Raw genomic sequence first — 13,644 nt, forward strand, 5'->3', positions numbered from 1 at the left:
AGTAAACTAAGTACAATTAGTTGACATTAATAAAAGGAACGTTATACTACATGTATTGTTGTGGGGACTGAATGGCCTTACAATCCTGATGGATTTTGTACAGCATGAAATCAGTTTCGTAGTGTAAGTCTTTAATGAATCCGAATCATTAGCATTAATGTCTTTATGGATGAAACGTGTTTATTCTCTTTCACAGTTTAAATTCATGTGCACCATAAGTATTTGTTTTATATCTCAGCTGTTTTCTTTATATAAATTAGCATCATTCTTCACAGTTACCTTATTTATAGAATTTAGTATCCTTTTTACTTCAATTTTCGAAGTAAAGGAAGTAATGTAATCGTAAACAATTTCGGTTATCATATTTCAACGAAAATAGCCATTCTGACCGCTCTCGAATCCATTTGAATGAAGTTTTCGCATTACATCTGTATGTAGAGACAGAATAAAGTTTTATTTTTCCCAAAGCGGACTGTAAAACAGATTTAAAATGGATTCAGAAGAGATTCTTTTCGTGACATACGTACGTACGTTCGTACAAGTCAGTAAGTTCTACAATTCAGATGCTTTTTTGTACAAATTACCTAAATTCCCTGGGCATGTAATAGCCGTATTTTGTACTATCAACCGCATTGTAAGTCCCGCGTCATTTTAAAATTAATCCGCGTCATAAGATCTTGCATAACGCTGCAATGCAGATACTTTCCATCGAAAAACTGATTAAGATTTTAATTGAAACTGAAACGTTTTTTTATCTCTTCCAAGTTTTCGTCTGAAGGTATCACTTCCTCGCTTGCTTAGCTGCTGCTAACACATTGCAGCTAATTTCAGTTTTATCATCCAAATTAAGATATAAGATTCTCAAAACTGTGAAACTGTGGGTGCATATAGCGCCCGTTTTATTTGCGTCGGATTAATGAAACATTTGTTTCTGTCTGTCATCCGTTATGTTAAACTCTGCTAAGCTTACAAAATTGTAGGGTGCATACTGCGTCATAGTGGTGTGCATCAGATATTGCATCTAAAATCAGATTTTGCAGCATCATAAGCTATTGCAGCATTATCAGATATTGCAGCAGCATCAGATATTGCGTCTTAAATAGAATAACATTTTTGAGTATTTTGTGTACAGTTTTTCTAGGTTTTTTATTATTTATGAATTTTGGTTTTTGTGTAATTTTGCCTTTTTAGTTATTTTGATTATGAATTTACTTTTAGCTAGTAAGGATTCAAAGACATGTCGGGGGAGTTCTGGTCATTATGGGATTATTAGAAATATTATTTAGCACTTTTTGACAGCTGGCTAGCGACAATTTGAGTTTCATAATGGCAGAAAGAACGAAAGTGTGTTATGTACTCTTTATTAATTTTGGTTTAAGGTTTTAAATTCTAATTCTTGAAAAGTTCTATTTAAATTATTAAGCAGAGGGTCATTTCAAAATTAACAACCGCCATCATATGACTTAATAATATAACATTGGTGACATAAATGCTTTTGCAAACTGAAACTCAAACAGCCAATAATCATTTTTAGGGCGCTATTAATTAGCCAATCAAAATGATATCGAAATTGAAATTAGTCCTTTTTTAATTAAGAATTTTGTCTCGAACACAACGCACTTGCTTACAGCTTATCTTTTCAATATAACGTCTCTCTTCTAACTGAAATAGTACCAAAAATGTAAATGTTATGTTCTGTAACAGGCACGATGAGTGTGCCAAATTATTTGTGGCCGCATTTGTTAAGAAAACGAATATTTAAATTATCCACGACTGCTTCTTATTGCATCTACAAAACTTCGAAGTTGTTTCTTCTTTATGGATTTAAAATCCACTTTTTACATTATTTCACACTCACGCATATATACACTCACATAATATATACGTATTCATGCAGATTCCTCCTTGTAGATGTTGGACTGGTTGGATGCATATATTGATTTAGTTTATATTTCCCTGATTTAAGATTAATATTACATATTTGTGCATTTATCAATTCAGCAGTAATCCTTTTGGTTTATATTTCGAGGGACACCAACCCCCTAATGAAGATGTGTCATGAGATGTAAAATCCATTTGTCTTTATTTCTTACACTTTTTTTATGTGAGTTTAATTAATTTTTTATGAATTTTTTATGAATTTTGTTTAATTTTTTATGAATTTTGTTTTTGCACTACGTTGGTTCGACTGAGGATTTTGGAACACCTCTCATATTATTGTTTGTTATTTATAATAGCTATCTGCATTAGTAGTTTTCGAATTTTTTTATGTGTGCCAATTCATTATCCAAACAACTATGGTATTTGAATTTGCTTAAGGTTATGCTTTGATTTAACTATACAGATATAAATAAGCTGCATTTTTTACACCTGTCAAAAGATAAAATATGATAATCTTAATTATTTTACTGATCAAATGAATGTTGAAGTTGTAGTGATCCTCCCTTTTATCTATTAACTATGTGTGGAGGAACCTAGTGAACTACTAAGCGAATAATCGCCGAAGGCCCAGAAACAGAAAAGTAAAACTCAAGAAGGGTTAATTTCCTTTTATTGCTCAAACTAAAGGTGTACAGGCGGTCCCTTTCTCAGGACGTACGACAAAGCTTCTACTTGGGCTTTAATTCAAAAATATAAGAAATAAGAACTTAACCAATGACTAACTGAAAAGATTTAGCCGAAGCTAACACAATTGCTAACTAGTTGGCGCCTAATATTAAATTAGCTATTGAAGCTATTAAGCGCACGTACTACGGCCGAGCGTAGCAACAGCTTAGAGAGACGTACGCAAAAGGCAAACGCGCACTATTCAGAGAATGTAAATCTCTCTCTCGAAGTCAGTGGAACTTCGACTTAAATACTACTCCTTAGCGTTTGCATTTAACATGCTCCTAAAAACTCATTCTAGTAAGGAATTGTAAGCTGAAATTAAGAGAGATAGGAAAGGAGCTTAAAAATAACTGTTATAAACTTAGAATAAACCTTACAAAGCATTTGATTTGAAAGATAATAACTATATTATGCACTTAATTCACTCATTATCCTTGTATATTTTAACTTCAAAAAAGTGTTATCTGACTAACCACTTTATCAACGTAAATGAATGGTTGTTATATTTTACAGTATCTCAGGTAGTTTAAAAATATATAACGTGCTTAATTTATATTTCTTACAGAAAATGTCTCTTATAGTCTAGTTGCTATATTATGGTATTGTGTAGTTGATAATTAGCTTAAATAGTTTTATGAAATAAAAATTAAAAAAAATCTGAAAGCTTTCATATTTTATATTATGCACGAAAAAGCGTTTTTTTCATTTACGCACACATAAACGGTTTGAGAGCATTTGAACTAACGTTTCTTCGACCTAAAAATATTTATAAACAACATATCTTAAAAATTCCGATGGCCAGGCTCGTTCGCTCGAGATAATTTTTTTTTTTTTTTTTTGGTACAGTGTTACCATTGCTCGCTTTGAAATCTTTGAGTTTGTGTCTTGAGTCATTAGGATTTTTGAGGCAGCAGACATGAAAAATGAGCAATGCCGTCGCGGGGACTCGAAGCTCGACCTCTCAAATACGCGCCGAGTGCGCTACTGTTACACTACGAAGCAGAAGGCGTGCAGAAAAAAGGAGAGAGAACATACCTTATATTCTCCCTTTTTTAAAGGGCGACTGGGGATTAGGAAGACAATCGCCAAATCCTGGTGGTGAAGAATCATCATCCACCGCCTTTTAGTTCGGGCACCGCTGCTTTTTTTTTTAATAGCCGGAAATGAGAAAAATGAGCAATGCTTTCGTCGGGACTCGTATTTCGATCTCTCGAATATGCGTCGAGTGTGCTACCGTTACATCACGAAAGCATGCAGATCTGGATAGAGAAAATACCTTATACGTTACTCAAAGATCGTTAAAGTTTTACAAACACGAAATAAACAATAAAACTAATTTCGAATTCGGGCTTGAAGGTGCTCATATTCAGGTGGAGGACTGCGTCATTAAAAATTTGACGGCTCTAGGTACCGCTATTTTTTCACAATGCGAGAAACACTCATACATTCATGCAGTTTTTTATTATTTAATTTCTTAAATAATAATATAATACAGGGCGATAATATTTTGTGGCAAGAATTTGAAAAGTGATACAACGCTTTTAGTGATTGAATGCAAAATGCCGTTTCGAGACTAATATCCCTTTTGGCTAACGCCTCTTTGGGCTAATAATAAAATAATAAAACTTGAATACAATTTTAGGAATTCCATTCATTGCATTTGAAGTTTCACTCGATGCATTTTTCTAAAATATTGAATTCAAATAATATAACCGCAACAAGTAATTGAATTCAAATAATATAACCGCAACATTTTCAATAAGTTCTATGGAGTGAGAATAACTTATCTCATTTAATAAACTTCTTGGCCAGTTAAAAGAACAGATAACATGTGCGGACGTCAGAGACTGCTGATTGATCGATTATGAGTTTCAAAATAGTTTGTATTAACTAGTGCATAAAAGAATAAAAATAAACACATATGGCGCTTACTATCACATCAGTCTATTAGTATCACTAGTATTATAATGATACATGTGCAGTTTTCATTTATAAGACTATAAAGGATAAACACGTATGACTTTTAATATCACATTAGTCTATTAATATCACTAGTATTAAAATGACACCTGTGCGGTTTTCATTTATAAGTCCTATCTCATTAGCAATGAGACTCAAAATTTAAATGTACTACTGATTTTCTCTGAATCCTGACAATCTATACCCGAAGGTGTTTTTCTAAAGTAACAATTATGTGTGTTTTAATATAATAAGAATTAAATCCTTTGCTTATTTGAAACATTTGTAAATTAAAATGTACGTTTTTTAAAAAAAGTGCTGTTTTTCTCTTAATTATATCATTGATGAAATTTTTCCCTTTTCCATTGCTTTATAAATAAATAATTGTTTCTTGATCATAATTTCTCTAAGAAATTATTGCTGATGATGCTGTTTAGCCAAAAGAGCTTTAGCCCAGAAGGGTTATTAATTTCGTTTTGCATTGAGAACTTCAAAAGGCTGTATCACTTTTCATATTGTTGCCACCAAATATTATCATCCTGTGTTATATTTAAAGAAATTAAATAATGAAGAATCTGCATGAATGTATGTATTTTTCTCGCATTTTTATAAAACAACAGTAATTAGAGCCATCCAATTTTGAATAACGTAATCCTCCACCCGAATAATGGGCATCTGGATTCCCTAATTTGGAATTTGTTTTATTATCCATTTCATATTTTGTAAAGCGTTTGTGAGTTTTTGATTAACAAACTGAACGATTTTAAAACTAGGAATGGCAACACTGTGTGAAAAAAAAAAAACACTTTTATCTCCAGCGCGCGAGACTGTGTATCGGAAAATCTAAAGATATGCTCTCTTAAAATTAGTTTATGATACTGCTGTTGAATTGAATTTTATGGTTTAAGTGCGAAGAACATGATATTTAATACATAAAGGTAACATACAAAACGCTAAAAAAAACTTTGGACGTAATATCAGATAGCTATCAGAGTATTTTTTTCGGTTTTTTTTATTAAATTGATCATAAAAATCCACTAAACGGCTAGTAATTTTCTGAAGTTTATTTGTAGACATATAAAATGCTTAAGTAGTTACTGCATGTAAGAAGAAGGAGTCAATCGTGCTTCTCCCAGTATGAATCCACAAACCCACCGCCATTCACAAACTGAACAATTTATAAAATGGACTGAAAATGTTTAGAATTATGTAATTATCGGAAAAGTTAATTAAATATTCACTTTACCGGGATATTTAGTAAGAACAAGAGCAATAATGTGTGAACTACAGTGAAACGTCTGTTTAAGAATTCGTTTCTGAAGGCCGTTCGTAAATCGAAACAGTGTTTTCCATAGAAATTAAAGTAAAATGGATTAATTCGTTGCCATAGGTATTTGCTTATTTAAAATTAATTACAGTACTCTGCGTACAGGTTCATAACACTAAACAATGGAATTATTAAATCTAAGGCAGGAAAAAAAACAAATACCGTATTAAGCGGATAAACAGGAGAAAAAAAAATAATTTAATTTTGCTGTTCCTGAGCAAAGAGGAGTTAACGTCAAAAGTAAAAAGTGATGAAAAAATGTTATTCTTTGGATGCGGAATTCCCTTCTATAAATAAGGGGTATCTTCCTTTACTTTGTCTCTAAGAACCATTCTCTTTGATGATTTCATATTTTGATAGATTTTAATTTCAAACGAAGGCTTTTTAATACAAGTTGGATTTAAATGTCCATGTTTACTAATGTATGTAAATCATATTATTTCATTTCAGAATATAATAAATAAATTTCTAAAAAGTATTAATTGAAATAATAATAATAATAAATAGATAAACAGGTAAAAAATATAAATCTGAAAATTTTCAAGTTTTATATTACGTCCAAACGGGCGTTTTTTCATTTCCAGACACATGCACGTTTCTAGAGCATTTGGGCTTATGTCACTTTCGGCTTAAAATATTTAAAAACAGCTTATCTTTAGAGCTTCCGATAGACAGTCTTGCACTCTGGAGATAAAAATGTGTTATTACTTACAGTGTTGCCACTGCTCGCTTTGAAATCGTTGAGTTTTTAAATCAAAAATTCGTTAATGTTTTACAAAATATGAAATAGAAAATAAAAATTTTCCAAATTCAGACTTGCAGGTGCTCATACTCTGATGGAGGGCTATTTTATTCAAAATTTGATGGTTCTAGGTAACGTTGTTCTTTCACAATGCGAGAAACATACATCATGCACATTCTTTATTATTTAATTTCTTCAAATATAATACAGGGCGATAATATTTGATGAAAATGAAAAAAATTTGAAAAGTGATGCAACGCAAAATCCCGTTTTAACAAAAAATAGCCCTTCCTGGCTAATGGCGTTTGGGCTAATAAAAATGGATTTTTTTTAGATTCAGGTATTTAATTTAAAGTTTGGTTAAGCTTTGTTTCAGTTATTCGAAATTCAACTAAGCAGGATTTTTACTTTATCTCAAAAACTTCGTATTCATCCCTCAACATCCATCAAACAGACATATGGCAACGCAGTTCATTTCTGCAGTTATTTGTTTCTTAAACTAATTATTTAAAAGGTTAACTAAATGTATGAATGTCCTATATCATAAGACTATTTTTGCGATTATTATAATAGAAACTACTTTATAATGAACGCAAAATTTGAATCACATACGCTCAGCTACTTCCTAGCATACGTGTGAGTAAACATCTATGTGGGTATATGTAATGAAAATATTTGTCGATGTTGGCGTAGATGCTGCTTGAAGAAGTAGATTCACGTTTAATCTTTCACAAATTATGTTTAATGAAACATATTTCCTTGAACGAAATACAATGAAACAGGATGCATGAGATGGGTGCAACCTTTGATTTCGAAGCTGTAAGCGTACAGCTTACGTTTTTATAGAAAACATGGAACAACTTAACATCATAGAAATACTTGAGAATACACGAAGAATGTAATATAAATGTTAAATGAATGAATAATAAAGTTTTGGTTATGCTTTATTTTTGTTGGGTGATTAAGGTTTTGCTCACAAATCTTAGCATTTTATTGGATAAACTACCTTTCTTTCGCCTTTTTATTAAAACAAGTGTCGTGCGTTAGATAGGAATCATGTAACAGGGATTAATTTAGAAATCCCTCACTCCGGAAAGTTTTGTTATAAACGTATAATACTTAAAACTTATTCTGGCAAAGAAACGTAGGTAAGAAGACGAGAGCGTACACGAAAGACTTGATCCAAAATACAAATTAACTATTAGAAAAATAAAGTAAAACCCTACAATGCAATCATATGTCGAGTTCAAGTATCTTACAGGAAACGTTTTAAATATTACCTTTTCGCAAGTGCTTAGAACGTTTGACTGTGGGTTTGTACATATGTCTGTATGTATACTGTGAAAAAAAGAACTGTTCTATATCTCCCGTTCTACTAGGCCAATTGACGGAATTCAGATTGCGTTTTTCATATTTCGAAAACGCGACTTAGGATATATTAGATTTATATATAGCATCATTCTAACATAGAAATTAAAAAAATTATCTTAGCATATTTTTATTTTTTCAGTTTTCGCCAAGAATAATTTACTCCGCGAACTTCTTAATTTATAGCAACCTATTTTCCATTTCGTTTTTTCATTGTAGACGAGCGGGTAAAAAATGTAATCTTTCATACTTTCAAATAATTTTAAAAATTGCGCATTTGGCTTAATTATCGCTAAAAAATTGGCCTAATTATCGCTAAAAAAAGATTCCAAATTTCAAAACGCTCCAGTATGTAAATTCATGTATATCTTAGACAATTTTCAATAAAAAACTCTAATTGTTTACAGGTGTGCTTAGAAATACATCTACTTTAATATGATGTTTCAAATTTTGTAGGTTATAGTACAAAAATATTTCGAAAAATTTATAAAAAAATATTTTAAAATACAAATTTTAAGAATAAATGATAAAAAATTTGCTGATTATATTTGGATTAAGCCTAAATTTCGAATTTTCGGAAGAAGGAATCAAGTAGATAAAAAAGAGATATTAATAAATATATAGCAAATTCAATTAACAGTGAGGAGCTGAAATTTTGAGAGCTAATTTTTTAAAAACTACTGGTTCGATTTTACAATACTTGGCAATTTGGCAGTTTTGAGTCGTAGAATCGAAATATGGAAAAACATTGCATGTCATTTCAGAAAAAGTCTGATTTTTTGTCAAAATACCTATATTAGAACAATGCTGTATATAAGTCTAATCATATCCGAAGTCGCGCTTTCGGGACATGAAAAACGCAAATTAAATTTCATCAATCGGCCCAGTACATGGCCATACATGTTTGGAGAATGTATTATGATATTCAATTAATAATAACACAGCTTTTACCTGAAAGCCTGAACTAACATATTACAATACTTTGCATAGAATATATTTGATTGAACTTTAATTTATATACGAAGAAACAAAAGCACTATGTTTCATAATAGAAAAGGAAAATATCATGGTAATGCAACTAAATTTTAAATTCTGCTTAACAGTAAAATTTTATTGTCTTTTTTCACTTTTTTTCTTTATATGTTTAAAACGTTATTGCAGTGCATGTGTAGATAATTAAACTTCCTTTCATCTGAGAGATGTTCTGCTCTTTTTTTTTTTCAGAAGGCCTTAGAGAATATTTTAGTAAATATGGTGACATTACAGAGGTCATGGTGATGAAAGACCCCACAACAAGGAGGTCGAGGTAAGAGGAATTACTAAATTTTTATCAGCATATTGTTTGACACTTCATTAGAAAAAATAAGAGGGAGCAGCTTATTTTTTATAATTTTTGTATACAAATATAACTGTGTTTAACTATTTGCAGAATAAGATTTTTTTCTTAACTTTTGCTTGGCAGTTGTGCAGTGTGCTTCAAAATTATAGTACGATATCTTTTTTTAAGCCAATGAATTTACTTAAGAAATGTACAAAATAATGTCAATTTTCACATTATGAAATTTTTTATTTACATAACGCCATTTAATAAAAGCACAGGATAAATATCCTCTGATTTTAAGACAAACTCCGATAAAAGGATGTTTTCGACAAACCCCTATAATGCCACTAAGGAAAATGTTTTCATCTGAGAATTATCCCTCTGCCATCTTAAAACCAAATTTAATAGTGGAAGAAAAATCTCTTATAACCAAATTTAATAGTGGCATGATTTATTAGAATTTTGAGACAAGGCTTATGTATAAGTATTTAACTGTCAGGAAATGCATATACACAAGTTATATTTTCAAATGCGAGGCCACCTACCATTTATCCTGAGTACTTAAAAGCCGCTTACACTAGCTATCAAGATTAATAACGCCTTCCTGAAACCACGGTGCAGTTTTGGCGCTGAGGTACTACTGTTGTGTGATGCAATCCACATCGCAAGCTTTGCCACCGCTGGCAGTGTTATCTATTGTCTCGTCTTATATTCGGATTTACGGTATTATTGAAACATTTACGGTATATAATGTGCAATAAATGCTTACGTACGTAGCTATTGCATGATTTAGATTACAACATAACCTACCTGATCAGATTCAACATTTTGTTATCTACAGCATTGTATGTATCACTGGATATTTTATGATTTTTAACGCTGTATATGTAGACAACAGTTAAGATGATTTGCTCACATGTACAAGATATGCTTTAAATGATTTATCGTGTGATTACATTAATACTTAATTCATTCTATATACAAGGGCGAGTCAAATGAAAGTGAGCCAAGGCGAATATATGACAAACAGAGTACTTTATTTAAAGGTAGTCTCCATGAACATTGAGACATTTATCCCATTGACAAATGAGCCGCGTGATCCCCGTCTCATAAAACTCCTTGGGCTGTCGACTCTAAAAGTCTGTAACCGACTCCTTCACGGCGTCGTCCGACACGAATCTGGTACCCTTGAGATGTTTTTTCAGTTTCCCGAAAATATGAAAGTCGCATGGCGACAAATCTGGGCTGTATGGAGGATGTCTTTGCCAGTTGTGTCTTAACCACATCAGCGACGTGGGGACGAGCATTGTCGTGTAGCAAGATCACACCCTTCGTCAATCTTCCAGGTCGTTTTTTCTTGATTGCAACACGCAGCCGATCCAGAGTTGCACAATATCGCGAACTATTGATAGTCTCTCCCCGTTTAGCAAATTCAATCAGTAATGGCTCCTGACGATCGAAAAAAAGTCAATAGCACCTTTCCCGAGGAAATGACAGCCTTTGCTTTCTTCGGGAATGGTGAATTCAAATGTTTCCACTGTAAGCTTTGCCGGCGTGTTTCAGGTTCGTAGTGGTGGCACCATGATTCGTCTCTGGTCACAATTGCAGACAAGAAGTCGTCACCCTCATTGTGATACCGGATGAGATGAGTCAAAGCAGCGCCGAACCTCTCCGTCTTCTGGCGGTCGTTCAAAATCTTGGGCATCCATTGAGCACACAAAAGCCGATAACCGAGATGATCATGAATTATGGTGTGAACCGAACCATGACTGATGTTCACACGCTCTGCCAGTTCATCGATGCTTATCCTCCGTTCTTGTCTAATCAGCTCATCAACCTGTGCAATTGTGTCGGAGGTGATTGCAAGTTGGCTTTGGCCCGGTCTTGGATCGTCTTTGCAACTTTCACGTCCTTCTCTGAACCGTTTGCTCCAACGCTTCACAGTGGCCAATGCGATGCAATGTTCACCGTACACAGCAGTCATACGGCGACTAATTTCATGTTGGGAAACACCTTCAGCTGTCAAAAACCTGACCACACCACGCTGTTCCTCTTTTGGAGCGTCCATTATGTCACGCTACCGTCTTCAACCCAGTGTAAGAGCGCCTCAAAGAACTTTAACCTCACACTTTCGCGCCACTTTCGTAAATGAAGGCTGTCTCTGTGCTACGCGCATGCGCCGCAGATGATGGACCGAACCATTCTTGCTGAGGAGGGGTTGGCTCACTTTCATTTGACTCGCCCTTATATATACAATGATTATTATTACACTATCACTTAAATACTGACATTTTTGAACAGATGGAGTAATTAAATTGTGAATCTGTATTCGACTGTTGAAATTCGATCTGCCTGGATATGCAATTCATATATTTTGTTCATATATGCAGTGAATGCTGTGGTCATAACATAAATATATTGATGCTTGAAATGATAATGAAATGTTCATTATATGCACACTATTGTTATGCAGTAGTGATGTCCTGAGAGACTTTTCGAGCGATAATTATTTAAGACATCGTGCATTTAGTGCTACTTAATTTATTGCAGGTGGCCTTGGACGGTTTTGACCAGGTAGTTTGGTGATGGTAGACTTAATTTTGAAAGGATGCCGTAACCTAGATATTACCATTTGAGATACGCATAACCATCGAAAAACTTCCCCTTGACCCTCATGGCATGCCAGTACACCATATAAGCGATATCTGAGAACTTATTTCAACTGAAATAAACATTTTAACTGAAAACCTTTAAAATCAGTTAAATTTTTTCTTGCATGAAACAAAATCCTATAGACGAATGTTACAAGTTATGGAAAACTGTATGACGAATGTTACAGGTTCTTAAGAAATGCATCGTTTTAATTTTTCAACTATCACTAGATACTTACATTGCATTTACGCAGATACGCGGTTTTATAGTTGAGTTAACAGCATAGTTGTAGTTTTTCTTATGTACCTTCAGCTGACGCTGTAGGAGACGTTATGCAACATCATTGGATGTTCTTAGGTTGGAAAGCAAAATTGTGTACGAGAAATGAGATTATTTTCCTAGAAGAGAATACTCTAAATGAATGGAAATGTCGTTTACATAAAACTTGAGAAAGTTCGCAAGTGTTAAAAAAAGTGCTAGGTCCACAGGCAGGAGAATAATATGAGTTAATAGCACGAAAAGTAATTGTTAAGGAGGTGGGCTGCATAGGGTTTCAGTTTGCAATTCATTATAATACTTGATAAATTAATTGTTAAGTCTTAAAATTTTCACGATTGAAATTATTTTTGGGAAGTAAAAATTATCTCTAAAATTATTCAATTTTAAATTATCGTACATAAACAATCATTTTTAAAATGCTTGCACTAATATATTGAGGCTGAAATTATTTGTATGAAAATTGTTGTGGTAGCATGTTTTACATCCTGTAGGAGATAGCATGGAAAATGTATTGAATTCATTTCTTACTTTTCACCATGAAAGAAAATGAAGATATGTTCACATGATAATGCAAGTTAGTTTTCATATTAATGTTTTGGGTCAATTTTATGAAACAATTTATACTAATTATGTAATTCAAAAGTGCGAATTAATGTAGCTATGCAATCATTATGTACAGTAAACTTAATATATGTTAAAATGTCATTTGTTTGGTAAACAGTTAAAATTTACTGTTATCTTGTCCTGCATGCATATTTACTGTCAAACTGAAAATATGCGTCTTACATGCAATTTATAGCAGCATGCTATGCAAGAATAAGCATATTGTTTTGAGTTAATTAACTAACAGCAAGACTTTTACATTAGAGAGCGCATTCTTTAATGATACGTAATTATGTGTATTGCCCCTTTCAATAATGTACGAGTATATTGAACGGGACCTTTTGGTTTGAAAGTTAATTTAAAATCAGGCTTATTATATCCGGTTTCGTGATTTGTTAATTTTATGAATTAAAAGTAAAATTAATGTATTAAAAGCCCCTGATAAATTGATGTTTCGCTAGTAAAATAAATTACACGTATTAAATACGGCTGAAATCTAATTAATTATAAATAAATATGGAACATATTCGTGTAATTTGATTAATTAAATAAAGCATAATTCTACTAAAATTCGCCTGGAGGTACTTTGTGATGAATGAGCATGCAAAGAATTAATAATACTAGATAGGCTAACTATTTTAGCTTAAAGGAACACCGTATTCAGCATTTATAAGGAAAACTAATGTTTCACTTGCCTTTTGCAAGCTATTAAATTCCCTTTTCTGAAATTCAAATGTGATTTATTTCCGCAAAGAATCATTTGGATAAATGATCGCTGATATA

General features: G+C 32.5%; 1 protein-coding gene across 1 annotated transcript in view; it reads left to right on the forward strand.

Moving 5' to 3' along the window:
* LOC118201074 (RNA-binding protein Musashi homolog Rbp6-like) overlaps window positions 1–13,644 on the forward strand; it is a 560,394-nt gene that overhangs the window by 139,814 nt on the left and 406,936 nt on the right. The window contains exon 3 of the mRNA XM_085811638.1: window positions 9,231–9,312. Coding sequence (XP_085667764.1) covers window positions 9,231–9,312 — 82 coding nt within the window. The remainder of the gene's footprint in view (window positions 1–9,230; window positions 9,313–13,644) is intronic.

The sequence above is a fragment of the Stegodyphus dumicola genome, chromosome 2 (assembly GCF_044657685.1).
Source record: "Stegodyphus dumicola isolate Sdum_Otavi_A_Nest chromosome 2, ASM4465768v1".
In the NCBI taxonomy this organism is placed as follows: Eukaryota; Metazoa; Arthropoda; class Arachnida; order Araneae; family Eresidae; genus Stegodyphus; species Stegodyphus dumicola.